This window comes from Diachasmimorpha longicaudata, chromosome 15 (genome assembly GCF_034640455.1).
Source record: "Diachasmimorpha longicaudata isolate KC_UGA_2023 chromosome 15, iyDiaLong2, whole genome shotgun sequence".
Lineage (NCBI taxonomy): Eukaryota > Metazoa > Arthropoda > Insecta > Hymenoptera > Braconidae > Diachasmimorpha > Diachasmimorpha longicaudata.
In genome coordinates, this window is record NC_087239.1 from 4,436,249 (window position 1) to 4,455,971 (window position 19,723).

Here is a 19,723-nt window from a genome sequence, read left to right on the forward strand (position 1 = left end):
GTATATTACAACGTTGGTAAAGAGATAACAGATAACACGATCCAGTCATCACGTATTAATTAAGAGAATCAGTGACATGCGAGAAGGGGTTGGATATCTCCACTGAGAAGGCACTTTAGTCTGAGATATTTTTCTGCAACAAAGGGGATTTATTGGATTTCTTTCCCAACAAATCATCATTCCATAATTTTATATTGATTAAAGAGGTCCTCATTTGAGTATGAGAAAGAAGACACGGCGCTAATGACCTCAATTTGCGTGAATAATAATTTAAAAAAGTCATAAACGAGGGGACTGGGAATTCACTTTGGTCTGACATTTTTTTTTCATTCGCTGATCGATTTTTATTCCTTTTTATCTTATCAGGATGTTTGACGCACACATACAATCGATCTCATTTTCCATAAAGCGGGAAAAAAGAGCTCTATTTAAAAATTAAAGGAAAATTGTCCACTGAAAGATGTTTGAGTATCTCAAAGCAAGCCCCCCCCCCTCCCCCCAAACGTCTGGCGTGCGAAGCAAGCGGGGGGATAGTTCCTCTAAGATCAGGTTCTACTGATAAAATCCATAAGTCAATGGGTTTTCCCGACCATTTATTGAAATGAGACAATTTCTCATTTTATTGAAAATTGATGAAACAATAGAAATGTTTCCAGAATAAAAGTACTTTCATGAGTGTTATCAATGCGTTGTCTTGCCCGAGTGGCTTTGAACCAGATAACAAAATCGCCGGGACGCACCGAAGCGGTTGCAAGGATTCAGTTCAAATACATTTCAACATCGAGACAGTGGTGTGTGATATTAATTCCATTAAAAAGTTTCCCCCAGCTGATTTTGAAGTTGAATGAGTGGGTTATCATCAGCGGCTGTTAGAATGGATACATGACAGTTGATAGTGGACAACACGAACATGAGGAACAAGGGCGTCACACCCGAGACGATTCCCTTACTGCCAAAGAAGGCCTCATATTCAGTGGAAGTAAGAGTGACACCGGTTCCCCGCAATCGAGGTAATTGTGGTTTTTACTGTCATTTGAACTAATTAAAGGATTTAATTCGACAGATGGCTGATGAGGATTTTGAGTCAGGCGATATCAATTAAATATTGGTATCAGAATTAATAGAATGCCTTCGAGACAGTTTGTTATCGTGATTAGATAAAGATGTAATTAATCAACTCGCTGATAAACCAAGCGGAAATTGATCGAATGAGATCTCGCTTCGAGATATTTGTTAATGAAATTTCGTGATTCCACTGATTAGCTTCATAATATTTGGAACATTGACGTTATGAGGAGAATCGCCGGGTTATTTTGTTTATCATAATCCTGGAAATTTACCGATTTTTGTTTGACGTATTTCAATTGTCGATCGGGATCGATAATTAATTGAGCAGATCTTTCGATTCTGTTGGCTGAGTTGTAATTGTTCTGCGACTCTTGTCAATGAACGGAATAATCACTTATCAGTCGTGAAAATTGAATGAAAAAAATCAGATTTTTTATTGATGACGGGCTGCCAGTACTAGCTAGCTGAATGCAGCGTCGGCCGAACATTGGCCGCCTCTGCTATGTTGACAGTCTCATAATGATATGAAAAAATACGGGTGACATGCGTGAATGACTGATTGCTTTGCTGAATTCCTCGTGTTGATATTAAGTAATGGAATTCCTCAGATTCTTTATTTTTCCTCTTGCAATATTTACGATATTCAAAATATGGTAATCGCACGTACTGACAAGTGATTATTTTGTTAAAAGGCGCATAACAGTGGCTGTTTAGACAACTGAATATTGATCAACATTGAGGTAAAACGGTTTGACTTATATTTCACACTGGGAAAAAATATAATTTTGTTAATTAATGTTTCTTTTGCATAATCAGAGGCCCGAATTTGACTACAAAAATTTCGCAAATCTTCATTAGATTTGGAAATATTTCTCAAGATCTCGACTGAGAGATAACTCGAGTTATCTCGCTTTAGCAGTTCACTACTGATACGTACGTTCCCGCGGCAATAAAAAAATTCTATACTTTTAAAATTGCCATAAACATAAAATTAATGTACATGAAAAAATGAACTATTAATGTAAATAGAACCAAAATATATTAATGGACATAGTAAAATAGTCTCTTACCTCTGCGAAAAATAGGATAACGATTAATTTTTGAGAATAAAAAAATATAGAAAAAATATTTTGTTGAAGGGGATTCTAATTTCGGCTGATCAGAGGTGACGCTCCGGGTTACGTGATGTGTTCCACTAAAATGTAAGAGAATATCTGTTAAATTCATTGAAAATAATTGACAGGCTACGGGATAATTACAAGTCTCATAGTTTCCCCCCGACTGGTGAAATTATGACCGTGAAACGTATCACGTAACCAGGACACTGTACTCTACTTAGTTGAAATTAGAGTTGAGGAAACTGTCCGAGGAATCCCTCGGTATAAATTGTCGAGATTATTTTGTTAATGTGAGGTAATGAGATGTGAACAAAGAGAAGAATGGGATACTGTGAAAATTGATATCCGCCGGCAATATTTCCTGCAAGGAAACCTTAAAGGATGTTTCATAGAATAACTCAGATATAGTTCGCTCATTAATTTTTTTATTGAGGAAACTGCGTGCGAATTACAAATATTTTTAACGGAAATCGGGGAAAAACTTCCGAATTGAGCTTCATTAAGCGGAAAAATTAATACAAATTATTTTTTGTCACATTTAAGTCTATAAAAAATACTTTGAATAGTACAACAAAATGAGTGAACAGTAAAATCGGTTAAAGCACCGAATCTTCTCCAGTGTAATAACCGGAAATTAACTCATTTAACTGTATTTTTTGTTCCTGTATTTTTTTCCTGTATCATATCGACCAACGAAATTCACAACAATCTTAAACACTCAAAAAGTTGTGATTGCACGTAACAACAAGGACTCATTTTGTCAAAATAAACCGTAATTTAGCCGTCACCGTTCGACGTACTAAATAATTAATCAGGTAGTAATACAACAAAGCCAGTGCCGATAAATTATGAATGTCGACAGATTCTCTGGTTTATTGTCTCTGTAAGTCCACCGTCACCGGTAGTTGTTGGGTAGGGGTAAGGTGATACCGGTTGGCAGGATTTTCCCCAGTTATCTTTTTAATGATACGTAGCACAGGTAATCGAAGCTAAAAGAGCGTCAGTTCCTTATCTCCATGTTTGGAGGTAAGAGTAGGATATCAAAGGGGGGCCAGCGTCCGATACAAATCGCTCACTTCTCATATAAAAGGACTTATAATTTCTGGTGAATCCTCAGTGCCGTTTCGTGTCTCATCAGTGGCGGTCACTCGACGATTGTTAATTACCCAACCATTAATACTACTTCAACACCCCCAAATCCCTGGTGTACCCTCACGAGGACCATCACTATTGCCCCAAGTTGTCTCTTGTGAATGATAACTGAACCATCGAAGTTAGTGTTCGCGTTTGTTCACTTGTTCCGGACGAAATTAGCGTTTAACAAATAAGGATAAAAAATTTATTAACATGTTGTCAGTGTGGCGTGGTTGTTGTAAGTAAATCAAGTCGTTGAACAAAATTTCCTCATAATTTGCAAAAGATCATGAATCATGTCGAGCAGAAGTGAATTATGTTCCCGATTGAATTATTTATATTTTATTTTCAATGAAATTTGGTACAAATTCAACAAAACGAATTGAATTGTCTCTTGGGGGTTCAAGGGGTTGAATGCTAATTAATTAGAGGGTGGGAGAGCGATTTGATTCAAGTAGATTTCGAGAAATCATTTCACGAGTCGTGAAATGCAAGTCGATTGTTTGAATTAAGTCGAATCAATGGATTTTATTTTTTAATTCCAATTATTAGAAACAAAGCATTCAAGTTTTCCCTCTGAACATTTATGTGCCTGTTAAACAATTCGTAATATTAATTTAAAGCTGTCAATCTTGAGTCGAGTGAAATGGATGCCCCAATTAAGTCTAGAACTACTTAAAGGGAGTGTTTCCCTAGTTTTTCCGATTTTTGGGGCCCTGCGCTATTAATTTGTCTTTATTAATTACAAAAATGCATCATCCTGCATAATTACTAGAGAAATTATTCTTAGAATATTTACATATATTCTTAACTCCTTCAGAAGGATTTCTCTCTCGATTTCCCACGAACTATACCATTTTTTCCATAAAAAAAATTAACTGTGAAGGAGTCGGATCAAAAAGCTACTGCGTCATGTAGACATCTGTTGAATCGCACTTTAATAATTACAAAACACCAACAATTGCTAATAAAATCCCCGTTTCTCTGTTTCCAGGCATTCGAGTACAGCAGCGATGGGTATTCGCACTAATGGGATTCCTCGCATTGTTCAACGCTTACACAATGCGCGTGTGTTTGTCCATAACGATAACAGAAATGACAGTTCCAATAAATTCATCCCACAAAATCGACAACACTTGTCAAATAGACCGTCCCAAAGAGGAATCAACCAAGGTGAACTCGACGAATCAATTGTACCACTGGGATGAATCGACCCAAGGAATAATCCTCTCGTCTTTCTACTGGGGCTACGTCCTGACCCATCTCCCCGGTGGAATGTTGGCGGAGAGATTCGGTGGGAAGTACTCACTGGGTCTGGGGATCCTCTCAACTGCTCTGTTCACTCTGTTCACACCTCTGGCGGTCGAGCAGGGTGGATCGACCGCCCTCATTGTCCTTAGGATCCTGATGGGCATGGGGGAGGGCACTACCTTCCCAGCGTTGAATGCAATGCTCTCCCAGTGGACGCCCCCTGAAGAGCGATCGAAGATCGGGTCAATGGTGTTCGCTGGCGCCCAGTTAGGAACTGTCTTCACGTCAACTCTCTCCGGTCTCATTCTCCATTACTCCGCGATGGGCTGGCCAGCGGTTTTCTACGTGTTCGGGTCCATTGGCGTCCTCTGGTTCATCATCTGGACGTTGATATGCTACAACAATCCCAGCGAGCATCCCTTCATATCCGAAGCCGAGAAGAAATTCCTTCACGAACGAATGAGTGAACACACTCATTTGAAACCACCACCGGTTCCCTGGCGGCACATGTTCACCTCGTTACCGGTGTTCGCGCTTATCATGGCGCAGATTGGTCATGACTGGGGATTCTTCACGATGGTCACTGATTTACCGAAGTACATGAGCAGTGTCCTTGCTTTTCCCATCAAGAGTAACGGATATCTGTCGTCCTTGCCATATCTCTGCATGTGGTTCTGCAGTATCTTCAGCTCGTGGCTGGCTGATTGGTTGATAACAGCTGGACATGTCTCCAGGACTAATATCAGGAAGTTGGGGACGACTATTGCCTCGGTGGGACCTGGACTGTTCATCGTTGGGGCGAGTTATGTCGGCTGCAATGAGTACACAGTTGTTGCCATGTTCACCATTGGAATGACCCTCATGGGGACTTTCTACCCTGGTATGAAGGTCAATGCTCTCGATCTGTGTCCCAATTATTCTGGGAGTCTCATGGCTGTTGTGAATGGAATTGGAGCACTCACTGGAATCATCACACCGATCATCGTCGGGGAACTAGCGCCGGACAGCACCAATGAACAGTGGAGACTCGTCTTTTGGATTGTTCTGGGGGTCTTCATCGTCACCAATGTCATCTTTGTGGTTTACGCTAGTGGAGAGGTTCAGTACTGGAATGATCCGGAGTTTTTGATGAATCTGAAGAAGGAACGGGAGGACAACCGGAGGGAGAAAGAGAAGGAGCAGTATAATCAGTGCTGATGAGGTTTCTTGATTATGGTTTTGCATGGAGGGATCGGCTACGGCGACTTGGGCTGCTGGGGGATGTCCTGGAGATGAAGCTGGGGAACTCAGACTTCGGGGGATATTCTGAGGGAGGGGGGAGGGCAGCTAAAGGAAACGCAGATGGATGCTTTGATGAAGATGTCAGGGACTTTTTGGGAATTCAGGACAGCGGACGGAAACTCTGGAGGAGTTGGACTTTCGCTTTTCTGCAAATTTTGGGACACACACCAAATGAATTTTCAAAAAAATCTTAGCAGCGCTCGTCTATTGACTGCTCCGGGTGCTGCGGTACTCGAGCTAGGAACCAAAAATCTGTACATAATTTCACAGTCATTTTATTGTCCTACAGTCATTCTTCTAAGCTAATATTTATTATCTCGACATTTTTTTATTAGTTTTAGTGTTTGGTTACTGCATTTTCAAACGTCTCAAGGGCTTTAGATATTTATAATTAGTCGGGCATTTATTCTGATTATTTTAATTCCGGTCGGACTGATAATGATCGAGATTTTATTCGTTTATTGCAGTAGCTCATCCTCGCGATTCAACAAGTAAATAATAATATTGGAATTTTTTGGCGCGTCGAGTGGATGGATCAATGGATTAGCATGCGCATTGCGATTTAGATCCGTAAAACATGATGATAAGACGAATAACAGCATCTGCTGCTTTACGCGGAATTGCGTAATGTCTCGGTTGAGTTGCAAAAAATATCGTGCACTATCATGAGTAAATTGGGTGGACTCGGTGAGTCCGTGGAGATTGACCTTGCGAAGAAGTTGTGAAACGACTTCTGGGGACTTCTGGCAGATGCGTGGTTTATCTTATCGTCGGAAGATTTGGTCGGGACCAATAATGCCACCGGCACCTATCGACGGAATTTTATCTCCGGGGATTAATCGATTGTTCGAGAGGGTAATGCGAAAAATCGAATTTCCGACCTTGAGCCACTGGTCTCAATTCATTGCTTCGTGCTATCAATTGTTTTTGTTTTCATTTTTTTTTGATCACAGTGATTGTTCAATAACTGGAGCTCGTTACTGTCGTTAGTCTGTTTTTCAATTATACGACAATCCTTGAGGTATCGGTTCACGTTTTTGTTGTAAATTAATTTGCTGGGAAGCGAAGTTCCGAGCGCCCCAAGGTAATTCTATGAGCAATTTTCCGCGCTTCGAATAATATTGGAACAATTATCGTTTGTTTGTTCGCTTTAAGGTTGTTATCGCGCGACAGTCTCTCAATTTTTAAAAAATTAAGAAATTTCCTCGGTTGTCTGCAATTTAAAAACGACAATGAACTGCAAGAAACGACAGAAAATTAAATTGATGCCATCCGCAAAAATAGAAAAATAGAAGAAATTAAATGAGCATCATAAAATCACGTGACGAATAAAAATCTACGAAGGACGAATTAATTAATTGAGCTCACGATAACCGCGTAAAATGAATTTGTTCGTCTCAAGAACTTGCGAGAGGCATTGACCCATACGATTCAACTTCACGTCAACTTTCATCTTTTGTGGACAGAACAGATTGGATCTCGGAATTCAGTGATCACTTGACATACATTGATTGATGAATTCTTATCTCCATTTTTCACCATCGAGGAACAATCCGCTTCACGAGTGAAGTGACGACGTAAGAGGGAGGACAAAGGGTGGAGTGCGAGTGAGATGACTGATCATTATCTGCTCTGATGATTAACGATAAGGTTTTGATTAATTCACTGTACATTATCGATTCATTCACTCGGTTTGGAGAGTGTTGGCTTCAGTCGAAGTTATCGGTTTTTCACTCTTATATAAAAATAAGTGAACCCTTTTGTAAAATACCTGTTTAATATTGTTTGTTGTATCGTACCAATCATGTATTTTTAAATATTAAATAAAGGAAGATTTTGTTTTTAGTCGAATTTCCGTAATTTTTTTCCGTCAGGTGAGAACGGGCTCATGGAAAGTTTAAGTTTTCTGGTCAACAACAACAACAACAACAATATTAATAATAATAATAGATTGACAAATAGGAGTCAATTACAATGAAAGAGTTGCTCTGACCACCAGATGTTTTTATTATCAAAAATATATGTGAATTACTGCCACCAGACGAAATCTATTATCTCCAATCATTCGAGATTTTCACCATGTCATGTAAATACTTATAAAAATAGTGATAAGCCAACCAATTGCGTTGTATTTGTCCAATCTATTGTACAGGAGCATTGGTTGTGAGATAAGTATGATGGACTTCCCCTGTATTTGTTTGATTGACCATCACAGCGGTCAGATTGTGGGACAGACATCCAGCTGGAAGAGTACGTTTCCTCCCACCTTGTCAGAGCTATTCGGATAATTTGGAGAGTAATTTATCAAAAAAGGTGAATATTCTTGACTTATTTCTAGAAAATAAATTATTTCTATAAAAAATCAAATATTTTCTATGGAAATTTATCTTCTCCAAATGGGAGAATATATTCTCGTCAATTTTTTCCTTTTGAATTTGAGTGATTTTGGTCTCTCCACTCTGCGAATAAAAAGCAAACGTCAATTTACATGTGTCTCTCATCCACACGTAAATTCATTTAGCGAAGTCTTGTGGTGACGAACGTTTAGGCATGACTTGCAGGACCAGACATAACTACTATATAAATCTTCGTAATCTATGATATTCGTTTTGTCCAACGTATTGTGCACGATAATTCTCATACCAGTGATATATCACAAAATAAGGATCGTCGTGCAATCCTCCGGATATCTTCCATAATATTGAGCTCGAGGTGGGCTTCGCCACCTTCCAGGACTGGAATACCTCCAAAAAATGGGTAATCGAGTCGAAATTTATCTGGAGATTGAAATTTCTCGGCTGTCAGTGAAGGCGATACTTTGTACCATTGGAACGTGATGATAACGTGCTGGACATTGTCCAGAGTGACAGACCGATTTCCAAGAGTGAATTATTTACACTTTTCGAATCAATATGGCTCAATGAAACTGCTGTGTGACAGTGACTCAATGTTATTCATTGTATTCTATCTGCTTAACTGGTTTTGTTATCTAATAATTTTGTCTTCATAACGCAGTATAAATCTGCTTCACCTGGAGGGCGAACGATCATTCACTGGAGTGTTTTCGATTTTTGTTTCAGGGATTTTAGGGAAAATGGTGTTCGTGGGGTTCGGGGCTGCTTCCCTAGCGTTGGCTCTGGTCATTGGATTCTCCTGGGGGCTGAGTGTTCAACCCTTCCTTGGGAGTGATGTCCTGAAGGATGTGCCTTTAATCGATGGGTAAGAGGACATTTTAAGTAGATCTGCACCGCCAGGGGCAGACAACACTGTTTGAATATTCTCGATTGCGTGAATTTACTACTTAAATTGCATTATTTATTAATTTATTGAACTTGATATTAATCACTTAAAGAGTTGGTCGTTAATTACTATTCGAAACGCAATTTTAATTTTTTTTCTCGCCATTTTAAGTTAAAGTTCTGTCATCGTTGAGTATATCCTGGTACCATTATTTTTTAGGCACAATGATCTGGCTTGGAATCTCTACTTGAAACACGCGAACAATCTCAGTGCATTTCACTTCGATCAAGACCTACGTAACGACTCAATAATGGGAACTGGAGTCTGCGTCACTTGTCAAACAGATTTGCCACGATTGACTAAGGGGAAAATTGGAGGACAAGTGAGTTGCGTGTGATTTTTCCAGAGTTAGATTCTTTAGAAAAGTGAAATGTTTAAATAAAAGAATAATTGTTTTGCAGTTCTGGGCAGCCTATGTCAGCTGTGATTCCCAGTACAAGGATGCCATTCAACTCACGCTCCGTCAAATCGACGTTATAAAGAGACTCGTTAAGAAATACCCGAAGAATCTCCAGTTCGTTACGGAAGCTGGGGATATCGAGAAGGTCTGGAAGACCGGGAAAATAGCGTCGATGATAGGGATTGAGGGGGGACACTTGTTCGATTCTAGTCTCGGTGTTCTTCGACTTTATTATGAGCTGGGGGTGCGTTATGTTACGTTAACGCACACGTGTAATACGCCGTGGTGAGTGATGACTGATATTTTAAAAATTAAATGGTAGTTTTTGATAAAAGAATTTTCATTTCGATAAAAAAACAATTACAAGTCAATTTTCTCTCATTCTAGGGCCGATGCCTCTACTGTCAATGAAGGGTCTGTCTATAATCTGACAGATTTTGGAAAGGTAATTGACACAGTGATCAATTTAATTAACTAATGTTCCAAAAAATGAATAAAGCGTTGAAACGTTTTAAGTCTTTGTTATTTTTATTTAAAAAATATTACAATTCCTGAATTATCAAATTCGAATATTTTTCTTTCAGACAATCGTACACGAAATGAATCGCTTGGGTATGATGGTTGACCTGTCACACGTGTCACACAATGTCATGCGAGAGGTACTCGCTACAACAAAAGCACCAGTTATTTTTTCACATTCATCATCTTTCAGTGTCTGCGATCATTACAGGAATGTACCTGACGATGTCCTTCACATGGTTGTACGTACTTCACACACCTAATTACTGAATAATTCAGAAATATTGTTTCGTATACATATCGTTCTGTCTTGTCGGTTGTCATCATTAGATTTTTCTTGTATTTTTAGAAAGAAAATAATGGCATTGTGATGGTTAATTTCTACAATAATTTTGTCAACTGTAATGAGACAAAGGAAACGACCATTGAGGATGTAGTTGGTGAGTTTTTATTGGTCTTCAACATTTGCGTATCTTATCAGCCTCACAAAACTATCCCGACGATAATGACACTAGTGAAAAATGAGGCGCAAGGTAATTTTGATATTAAAAATTTTATTATTGACTTTTCTCTTTCCCAGAACACATAAATTACATAAGAAATTTAATTGGACCGGATCACGTTGGAATTGGCGGTGATTACGACGGTATTAGTGAGTAAGTGACAATAATGATAATTAAGGTGACAAGATAATTTATTCCGGGCTCATTTGATAATCAGAAGGATTCAGTGAGTTGTTTGCACACTATTTTTAGGCTACCAGTTACCAGATTGCTATCAGAAATTTGGTATTATTAGCCTGGCCAGTATGTAATCAGTCTCGTTGTACCATTTTGTTAATTATGAAATTATCCTCAAAATGAGTAATTTCAGGAGGAAATGGAATGCGATGTGTTTCGTAAAAAAATCCCCGTAGAATCGCACATTTTTTTAGCATAATTGCCTAATTAGGAGTTGCCTATTTCTCAGTATGAACAGAATACTAATTACGATTTCACAGCAGATCAATTTTTCCTATATAAACTACCGTAATTATTTAATTAAAATTTTTCCTCATAGTTTATTCAACTAGCACTATAACTTTAATTTTTTTGTCGGCAATACCGTCCTCTGACATTGAAGAATCACCAGGGAAATGAGCCAAGGACTTAGTCATTATGATAAACACGAGAAGGGAAATATTTATCGTATTTTATTTGCAAACAAAACTTTGCGATTTCCTAATTATGAAAGCACAGCTACATACACCATAGTAGTTCATGTGCTACGATTTCGAAATTTCGTAGTGGAAGTCGCTCCATAAGCGCCAACAATCTCTCCCATAATCTCTACTTGCGCTTTCTCGAATACGATTTTCTATTCTCTCTGGTCGATTATAGAATTCAATTGGTTCAGACGTTTCATTCTGTTCCTTACAATTTATTTATTAATTCTACCTCAAGGTTGCTATTGTTACTATTGGTATTTATTTTTGTTCAATGGAGCCTGATCGTATAATTTTATAAGTAAATAATAGTCATGTTCCAATATCAATCCTAATAAATCTAACTGATGAGCTAATTAAACGACGACGACGATTGCAGTACTCCCAAGGGTCTGGAGGACGTTTCTAAGTACCCGAATCTCTTCAATCGTCTGTACGATCGTCGAGAGAACGAGCCCGAGTGGAGTCGCACTGACCTCGAGAAACTGGCGGGTAGAAATTTAATTCGTGTCTTTGGTGCAGTTGAACAGGCTCGGGACGCATTGGCAACTGTTCCTCCAAGTGATCGGATCATCACTGGATACGAATTGTACGTCGCCCAGAGACGAGAGGAATTGAAACCTGGTGCATGCCAAACAGCGACTGAGTAAATATCCACATAATTATCGCACGATTATTGCGAAACTCCATTGAATAATAATTCAGAGCGCAATGTTTATTGTAGGTGGGAGCAGGTGGACCTGTCCAAAGTTTAAATACGAGAGTATTATCACGGAAGATGTGACCTCCAGAGGATCATCCGCTGAATCGTCGGGTGCATTAAGTGATCGTTAAATTTATTGAACGAACTTTGTCCAGTGAAGAAGGTTTTTATGTTAACAACAATGTCTTTACTGTATTTCAATAAATTTTCATTCTTTTTTCATTGAAAACAGGGAATTACGGTGTAGTAGAGAGACATTTCACTGAAGAAAAATATCCGATGGTTAAATGGTGATCAATTTAGATAAAAATGAAGGGAAATGGCCCGGACGGCATCAGGGACACCATTTAGTTTGATATAAAGTTTCAAAAGTTTTCATCTAAAACAAATCAAAATTGAATTTGAATAAATTAACATAATATTTCCATTGAATTGACATGAGAGAGTTGACTGACTGTCCGTCCCACCTTTCATCGTACTTTAATGGCTTTGCGCAAGGGAATAAGTCCCTAAATTTTGAAACCTCTTGTTGACATTAATTATTTGGTAGTTTTTCTCCTGTAGAATATTATGTAAGATAATTAGAGATAATGATGCGTTGAGAAACAGTGAATATGCACAATTCACAGACGATCCCCGAGATTTCATGTGGATTATATTTTTATATAAAGTTATTGTAGAAAAATGCTTTTTGTGGAGAATTTGTTAAACAATTTCGCTCTCCAGATTATTTCTGTTGAAGCTGTCAATCCTTAGCTGGGTAATTTTTGTCTGTCTGTCTGGACTGAAATAATACCGCACATTTCGTGTCTATTTTACCTGGACGGACCTTCTTTTAAATTAGATAACGTTTGCGCAATATTCAAAATTATTACTCAGAACCTGAATTAAGTTTTGTATCATGAATTGCTTGACATCACGTAAGTTGCATGCACAATAAATCGGCTGTTTCTCCAACGAATTCATGAATATGATGACGAAAATTTCACTTTTTACAGTTTTAATTTCCGACTGCAGCGGAAGTTTTTGCAGAGTCAATGAAGAAAAATATCGGCATCGTAAATTGTCAATTTACATTTCGTAATTACGTAACCGATAATCGACATGAGCGCATCCCTTCCAATGCCAAGATCGATGTGGAGATGGTAATGGTATAAAATCGAGGGATAACGAAGTTGGGAAGGGATTTGAAAAATTCTGTTAGAAGGTTTTTTGAGGAATCAGAAGAGTTCATCATTCGAAATTTTTTTTTCTAAGACAGTTATTGTCATGATGCTGTCCGACAAGTGGAGGGTGGTTTTTATTCTGGCTGTGGTGATTCGTGATAGTTTGGGGGAAGGACTGGGCCTTATCAATAATGTAACTGGTGAAATCTTCAAGTACACCCGGGGCGGAGATGTTCGAATGGCGGAGAGGATGAGAATAATTGTTTACAAGGGGTTCGTTGATTTTTAGATTTTTGGGGGGAGACTACCCGGGGCGGGCTAATATCAGCATTTGTCTCTTTAAATTATTGCAGTCACAATTAAAACGTGACTGTCATTCCTGGACCAAAGAATGAAGATTCTCATGAATTTAATTTTAATTTTTGATTTTGTATAAAATTTTATAGAAAAAAAATTGAATCAGCTTCAGTTGCAGTGATTCCGATAACGTCAATCGCAGCAATTTACCAGCAGATCGATCACTCAATGCCACTGGTCATTTATGTTCACGGATTTCGGGAGCATCCATCGAACAGGAGTATCCGGACTGTCGTCGGAGGTGAGATCTTAAAGTAATTAATTAATCAATCAGTTCTGTAAATTAAACAGATCACAGGTCGTGACTCGACACAGAATCTGAATGATTTTTCAATTTCCTCGGTTTATTACAGCATATTTAGAGCGTGGAACAGACAATATAATGCTCCTTGACTGGAGTCGTTTGGCATCGGGTAATTATGTGACAGTTAGACGTCGAGTCAGTGGTGTTGCGGAAGTCCTGGCTAAGACATTTGATGGACTCGTTGGTCTTGGCTTAAACCTCGAAACATTCCACTTCGTGGGGCACTCCTTAGGGGCACAAATAGGGGGGTTCTTCGGGAGATACAGTAAATATTCGATTCCCAGGATGACAGGTAAACTATTGACACGAATTTCATGATGATGAGTTGTTAAAATTGATTAGGACTAGATCCGAGAGGGAGACTGGCCTTGATCTCGTCTCGTCTCAAATTATGGAGACGAGACTGAGGAGCTAGTCGACAAGTAATTGTATAGTGGAGATGAAATGTCCCCAGGACTTGATCCGGCGAATCCTGGATTTTACTACACGGGATCGAGACACATTAACGCGAATAGTGCAAGATTTGTGGATATAACTCACACAGACGGCGGTTTCTACGGGGCTCGAGAAGACACTGGTACTGTTGATTTCTATCCCAATGGAGGGTCTAGACCACAACCTGGTTGTAACTTCTTGGGAGTTCCTGTCACACCATCAGGTTAGCAGGATTCTATAAAAAATCGGAAATCCGGGTAGACGATTCGGATCGTCTACCTCATCGTAGAAAGTTCAATAAACATTCAACAGAATCGACTAAGGCTATCGCTAATTTTTATAATGAAATAATTATTGAATTAACTTTATATTTTTCCGAAAATAATTTCAATGTTTTTATTCAGATTTGTGTAATCATTGGAGGTCGTGGGAATATTATTCTGAAACAATTAAATACGAATACGCTTTTGTTGCTACCCAGTGTCCATCACTTTCGCAGTACAAATCAGGAAAATGTGATATAAATCGAAAAGTTTTTTACGGATATTCTGTACCTAGAGATGTGTAAGTAGTCTATTGCCATTTTTTCTCATGTACGTCCCAGGGGAAAAGCAATCGAATGCGGATGAATAAATGAAAATAATTTTTATTGCAGGCGGGGAAGCTACTACTTCGTTACAAACTCAAAAGCTCCATTCGGCAACAGAGTTGGATACATCAACTCCACCATCCTGAACACAGTGTAGCCGGCGTAGGATAGAGAATCAAAGACTGGAACTATTACAATTCTGTACAAATTATCCACTGTGTTTACTATATCAATTTCGTTGGCATAAAGCGAAATATCGTCCTGACATCAAAACAAATTTCTACAACTACTGACAGAATATTTATAGGACTTCTCTGTCACCGGGAGCATTCGTTGTGATTGCGATGATCACCGTTACCATTTTGGTTAATTTTCTGAAGATTCTGCAGCTCAGTGAGCAGTTGTCGGCTGAAATCAGAAAAAATTGACTCGGTCATTAATCTGACAATTTTCCAAAAGAAAATATTTTTTTAATTCAGTCTAATTTTCTTAAAACCCTCAAACGAATATAAACTTCACTTCCATTAATTATCAGAGGATCTGTTTCCAATCCGTCAACATTGGATGGATATTAACACATTAGCAAATTGTTATAAAATCAATAACGTAATCATCTCCATTTTCAAACTCAAACTTCCAAATTCAACAATTATTTTTTGAGTAATCGTCAAGAAAATTTTTCAACTCACAGAGCGGTTTTCCTAATTATCGGAAAAACAGTGGCAGGGGGATAGCCATTAAATACTGTTGCATTTGAGCCACTGTAGGCACCCATAGCATGCCATACCATCCAATCCCCAATCGAATAGTCCGGAATTTCTGATCCTTTTATAACGCAGTCGTAAGGGTCGCAGGTCTGTCCCCAAATGACGGAAAGGTGTTTTTCGTCGCTCGGCAACTGATGAGTGCAATAATTATGAAAATATTAACATATCACTCTTAATATTTTATTTCGAATTACACGATTTATTTTTTGTAGTAATTTTTGCTATTGAAAATATTGCGAATTCATTATTTTTCAGAAGACTCATTGGTACACAATAATCAGTTGTAATATATGTTGTATCGATCTTTATTGATAATCATAAATATTGTTTACCTCGTATAATGGCATTGGTAATTGCTGCCTGGTCTGCAATAGTTCCTCGATGAAGGCCCCGTACGTTCCGTCATTGATGTAGTAAAATCGCTTGACAGTCCCTCCTTCCTCGAAAAATTTCTTTCCTTGAACACAAGCCCCCAGGGTGAAAGCGGACTCGACGTAGTACCTCCCTGGTTCACCGATAATTTCGATCGATGGATCGACATTCTCCAGGGCAGCATTAACGGACGCGGCCACCTGAACAATAGAAGCGAAGACATAATTAAAAAGAATAAATAGAGGTAATGAAAGGGATAAAGACAGTGATAACAAACTAAAAAATATAATTTTAAAAATCTGGTAATGTTCTGAGATAATTTCTGGTTTCGATGAAATTCCCGGGAAATCTAAGGACAGGTTTTTAATTGTAGGAATAATTACCGCAACGATTTTATGGATATCAACGTGTGTACAACAGATCAGATTGGAGACAAAGAAAATCAGAAATTTCGTAACGATGACAATGATGATAAGGATAAAAAATTAATTCACAAGCTGCATGTCATTCCTTCACTGGTAAATTTAATCATACAATGTTGAGACAAGATAACTAAGGGATATACGTATTAATTTATAAATATGTTCGGTTTCGAAGAGCACGACGTCTTCCGAGAAAACAAAGATATCTCGGAATTCCTAACTGGAGTATCTTAGGATTTCAGTTTAAAAAATGGTAGACACGTGTAAGAGAATTTTTTGAATGATCAAATTGCAACGTACGATTGATAATGTCGTACTTTTTAACGGGAAGTTCCTTCGAAAATTTTTAATTCCCTTCGCCCATAGAAATAGTAGATTACCATCGTCCGAATGCCATAATCTTTTTTTCGTTACGAAGGCGTATGGCGGGTGGGCGAAGGGGCGCGCGAAAAGGAGGGAGGGGGGCTACTTCCCCCCCCCCCCATTGAAAAACAGAGATAGACTTAATTGAAAAAAAATTATTCTTTAGAAAAATACATAAACAATATAAACTAAAGAAAACGAATCTTAATCGAAACCAGTCGGGTAGGTAGCGCTTTCCGCGCCTCAGTAACGAAAAACATTAATTGATGTACCTGTTCGACAGCATCATCCCTGATACCAGAAATGCCACCCCCGATGTCAATGAGCTTGCAGTCTTTGAACCCCATCGATTCAGCGAGTTTAATGAGCTCGTTGCAGGTATCGATCCCTCGGCCGAAGGCACTGGCATCCCAGCAAGGGCTCCCCAGGTGGAAACTGAATCCGTAGAGGCACATTCCGGTTTCCTTGATAAAGCTCATGAGCTTTACAGTCTCTATTGTTGGTTCACAACCGAATTTTCTACTGAATGTGATTCCGCATTCGAAGCCATCCATCGCGATACGCACTACAAGCCTACGATAGATGAATAATAGTAATGAGGGGTAGAATAGTTTGTATATAATTTTGATAGCGGGAAATCATTATGAAGAAAAATTAAAACAGTTAAAAATGTTTAAATATCGAGTGCAATTATTATCCAGCAATTTTCCATCGATTGATGCATATTATTTTTAATTATCCAATTGTTATGTAAAAATATCTTTCACTAAATTTCCTCCTTTATTTTCGTTGATTGCAATTATATTCGGGAGATCGTGTTGAATTAAAATTATCAAATTCGTTGTCTGTTCGCAACGAGATTACGAATATTTTTGTATGCAATCAATTTTACCCCATCGGAAATTACAAAATTAATGGATTATTCCGTTAATTCGATAAAATCGTGACTTTATCATTTTTTAGCGAATAAATTTACCGATTTATCATCGATATAATGGAATAAATTAATCGATGGTAATGGAATCAACCGATTGCATACCTCTCCTTCAGCCACCCCTCCCACCCACCTCCTCATACTCACTTCGCTTCTGGATAGATATTTTTAAGCTTCAAAACCTCATCCGGCGTGTCAACAGTCATTCTATCGACCCCAACTTTTTTAGCGTATCTGATATGTGGAATTCCTTTGATGGGATTTGCAAATATGATGCGATCAGCAGATACCCCATTCTCCATCACTAATTGAATTTCTTGCTGGAATAAAAAAACGCGCACTCATTAGTGTCAATACGGAGGTACCTGATAAGACGCGATTGTAATTTATCTAGCTCCTTCATTATGTTTACCTTTGATGCACAATCGTAGCTACCATTGAGAGCAGCAATTAGGCGGATCACTGTAGGATCTGGGTTGCATTTGATAGCTGGAGAATCATCAGATTAAATCTTGATTAATCGCATGAGAAAAAAAATTATTTGAGAATAGAACAAGTGTGATTAAAATTAATAGACGAATCCAAGAAGATATAGAATAAAAACGTGAATGGACCAGGACTTCCTCTTTTTTTTCCAAATAAAAAACATGTAGCAAATTTTTCTTCCCCAATTAATGGATCTGAGTATTTTTCATTTAAAAAATCAGATCATATGCATAATATGTAATATAATGTTTGAAATTTAGACAATCGTTGTTAATTTCGAAAGAAACAAAATTAAAAATAAATTCAAAAAAGAGTAAAAAAAATCATTAAAAAATTACCTAAATTATTAACTATTAATTATTATTATTTATTATTATGAACTTTTAACTCGATAATTTTTAGATGTTAATTACCAAAATGTGGAACAACTCTTGGCATATTCTCAAGCCATCTCTTGTGCTTCTTCATCACATCCTCAATGTCAAGGACATAAAATGCTTCTTCTTCCCCATTCACTTCAATAATATTTTTCATAATATCGAGAGTACTGTTCTCATCGTCGTAAAGAGTGATGCCTGACAAGTCAAAATGTGCCATACCGTAACCAGGTAGAGTTACACAGTCACTGATTTATTCCACACTGCAATGATCGTTTTTATTCACCTCTGTCAACGCATCCATTATTAGTTATCAGTACAGATATTATCAGATGTAAAGTCTCCTGCGCCTTAAAATTATCGGATACTTCGTTGACAGAGGAAGGTGGCTTATTTCGCGTGTCAAAAAATTTCAAGTGGTTGCGTGAGGTATTGCCATTTTTGTTAAATAAAAATAAGATCTTGGGGAGGTGGAATGAAAACAGATTAAGTATCTTCAATCAAAACTCCAGGAAGATGGATCGAGCTGCCAATAAATTATCACCGCCATCTTGATGGCATGCACTCTAGTTGAGTGATAAAATTAGTAGTTGCTAATCAGTTCTGAATGTGTCCTCTGTCGAATTTTTTTCCGAAATTAAGGTCATCAATTGTTCAAATAATACGAGAATTAATCCCAATTCATTATCAACAACCGAAGAGCTCAGATAGATTTTCTTAAAAATAGTAGATTACGGTATGAGGACGATAGAGAAAATTTTTTTTCCGTTACAAGGACGCGGGAAGTGCTACTTACCGGACTGGTTACTGGTTTGAGGACGAATGATTAGCTATGATAAGACCGGACTCAACCGACAGGCTTTACAGCTCCTAGGAGTATAGGTGCTACCTCCTAGGAGTATAGGTGCTTACCTATCCTCCGCTAATCGGAACGGAACCTGTCGTAACTTTGGAGTGACATCACCGTTGGACGATAGCAATACAAAGATAAATCTCCATTATTCAGGTTGTTCAAATTTCCGCATATTTTCTACCTCTGACAAAGAAAATCGTCCATAAAAAGGGGGGTGGGCTTGCCCCCCCCCCTTTCGCGCGACCCTTCGACCACCCGCCAGGTCTTCGTAACGAAAAAAAGATTATTAGTTCATTTAAATGACGTAGACAACCTCTTTC

General features: G+C 38.2%; 4 protein-coding genes across 8 annotated transcripts; 3 read left to right on the forward strand and 1 right to left on the reverse strand.

The window, feature by feature from the left end:
• The first annotated feature begins 521 nt into the window (after nucleotides 1-521).
• Nucleotides 522-7,703, forward strand: LOC135169839 (putative inorganic phosphate cotransporter). Of its 2 annotated transcripts, none has more exons than XM_064135208.1 (2): nucleotides 522-1,010; nucleotides 4,315-7,703. In XM_064135208.1, exons 1-2 carry the CDS (start codon nucleotides 911-913, stop codon nucleotides 5,766-5,768), a joined length of 1,554 nt encoding a protein of 517 aa, XP_063991278.1. In that variant the 5' UTR covers nucleotides 522-910; the 3' UTR covers nucleotides 5,769-7,703. The 2 variants fall into 2 exon arrangements, with proteins under 2 accessions (XP_063991278.1, XP_063991280.1); XM_064135210.1 differs by lacking the exon at nucleotides 522-1,010 and adding an exon at nucleotides 2,698-3,558.
• Nucleotides 7,704-8,006: 303 nt separating this feature from the next.
• LOC135169846 (dipeptidase 1-like) lies at nucleotides 8,007-12,214 on the forward strand. 3 transcript variants are annotated; one of them, XM_064135225.1, is made up of 10 exons: nucleotides 8,007-8,165; nucleotides 8,933-9,071; nucleotides 9,312-9,474; nucleotides 9,554-9,837; nucleotides 9,940-9,997; nucleotides 10,137-10,313; nucleotides 10,421-10,511; nucleotides 10,652-10,727; nucleotides 11,655-11,921; nucleotides 12,000-12,214. In XM_064135225.1, the coding sequence occupies exons 2-10, from the start codon at nucleotides 8,947-8,949 to the stop codon at nucleotides 12,028-12,030; spliced, it is 1,272 nt and encodes a 423-aa protein (XP_063991295.1). In that variant the 5' UTR covers nucleotides 8,007-8,165; nucleotides 8,933-8,946; the 3' UTR covers nucleotides 12,031-12,214. The 3 variants fall into 3 exon arrangements, with proteins under 3 accessions (XP_063991295.1, XP_063991294.1, XP_063991292.1); XM_064135224.1 differs by lacking the exon at nucleotides 8,007-8,165 and adding an exon at nucleotides 8,454-8,609 and having other exon boundaries at nucleotides 11,981-12,214; XM_064135222.1 differs by lacking the exon at nucleotides 8,007-8,165 and adding an exon at nucleotides 8,455-8,609.
• A 138-nt stretch (nucleotides 12,215-12,352) lies between these two features.
• Nucleotides 12,353-15,110, forward strand: LOC135169850 (lipase member H-B-like). The gene is made up of 6 exons (XM_064135230.1): nucleotides 12,353-13,417; nucleotides 13,591-13,742; nucleotides 13,855-14,097; nucleotides 14,260-14,463; nucleotides 14,645-14,804; nucleotides 14,896-15,110. The coding sequence occupies exons 1-6, from the start codon at nucleotides 13,248-13,250 to the stop codon at nucleotides 14,984-14,986; spliced, it is 1,020 nt and encodes a 339-aa protein (XP_063991300.1). The 5' UTR covers nucleotides 12,353-13,247; the 3' UTR covers nucleotides 14,987-15,110.
• Nucleotides 14,871-19,480, reverse strand: LOC135169847 (ornithine decarboxylase-like). Of its 2 annotated transcripts, none has more exons than XM_064135227.1 (8): nucleotides 19,347-19,480; nucleotides 18,587-18,813; nucleotides 18,100-18,176; nucleotides 17,835-18,007; nucleotides 17,026-17,326; nucleotides 15,929-16,168; nucleotides 15,519-15,727; nucleotides 14,871-15,237 (listed from the first exon to the last, which is right to left on the reverse strand). In XM_064135227.1, the coding sequence occupies exons 2-8, from the start codon at nucleotides 18,768-18,770 to the stop codon at nucleotides 15,147-15,149; spliced, it is 1,275 nt and encodes a 424-aa protein (XP_063991297.1). In that variant the 5' UTR covers nucleotides 18,771-18,813; nucleotides 19,347-19,480; the 3' UTR covers nucleotides 14,871-15,146. The 2 variants fall into 2 exon arrangements, with proteins under 2 accessions (XP_063991297.1, XP_063991296.1); XM_064135226.1 differs by having other exon boundaries at nucleotides 18,587-18,838; nucleotides 19,347-19,466.
• Between the last annotated feature and the right edge of the window lie 243 nt (nucleotides 19,481-19,723).

Bases quoted from the DNA above. Each gene is read 5' to 3' on its own strand.
- LOC135169846 (XM_064135222.1), top strand. The intron at 9,072-9,311 runs GTAAGAGGACAT...ATTATTTTTTAG, and splicing joins GATGTGCCTTTAATCGATGG to GCACAATGATCTGGCTTGGA. The intron at 11,922-11,999 runs GTAAATATCCAC...TGTTTATTGTAG, and splicing joins GCATGCCAAACAGCGACTGA to GTGGGAGCAGGTGGACCTGT.
- LOC135169847 (XM_064135227.1), bottom strand. From the start codon at position 18,770: ATGGCACATTTTGACTTGTCAGGCATCACTCTTTACGACGATGAGAAC. The intron at 16,169-17,025 runs GTACATCAATTA...TCTATTGTTCAG, and splicing joins GGGATGATGCTGTCGAACAG to GTGGCCGCGTCCGTTAATGC. The intron at 15,238-15,518 runs GTGAGTTGAAAA...TTCTGATTTCAG, and splicing joins ATAATTAGGAAAACCGCTCT to CCGACAACTGCTCACTGAGC.
- LOC135169850 (XM_064135230.1), top strand. From the start codon at position 13,248: ATGATGCTGTCCGACAAGTGGAGGGTGGTTTTTATTCTGGCTGTGGTG. The intron at 13,743-13,854 runs GTGAGATCTTAA...GGTTTATTACAG, and splicing joins TATCCGGACTGTCGTCGGAG to CATATTTAGAGCGTGGAACA. The intron at 14,464-14,644 runs GTTAGCAGGATT...GTTTTTATTCAG, and splicing joins AGTTCCTGTCACACCATCAG to ATTTGTGTAATCATTGGAGG.
- LOC135169839 (XM_064135208.1), top strand. From the start codon at position 911: ATGAGGAACAAGGGCGTCACACCCGAGACGATTCCCTTACTGCCAAAG. The intron at 1,011-4,314 runs GTAATTGTGGTT...CTCTGTTTCCAG, and splicing joins ACCGGTTCCCCGCAATCGAG to GCATTCGAGTACAGCAGCGA.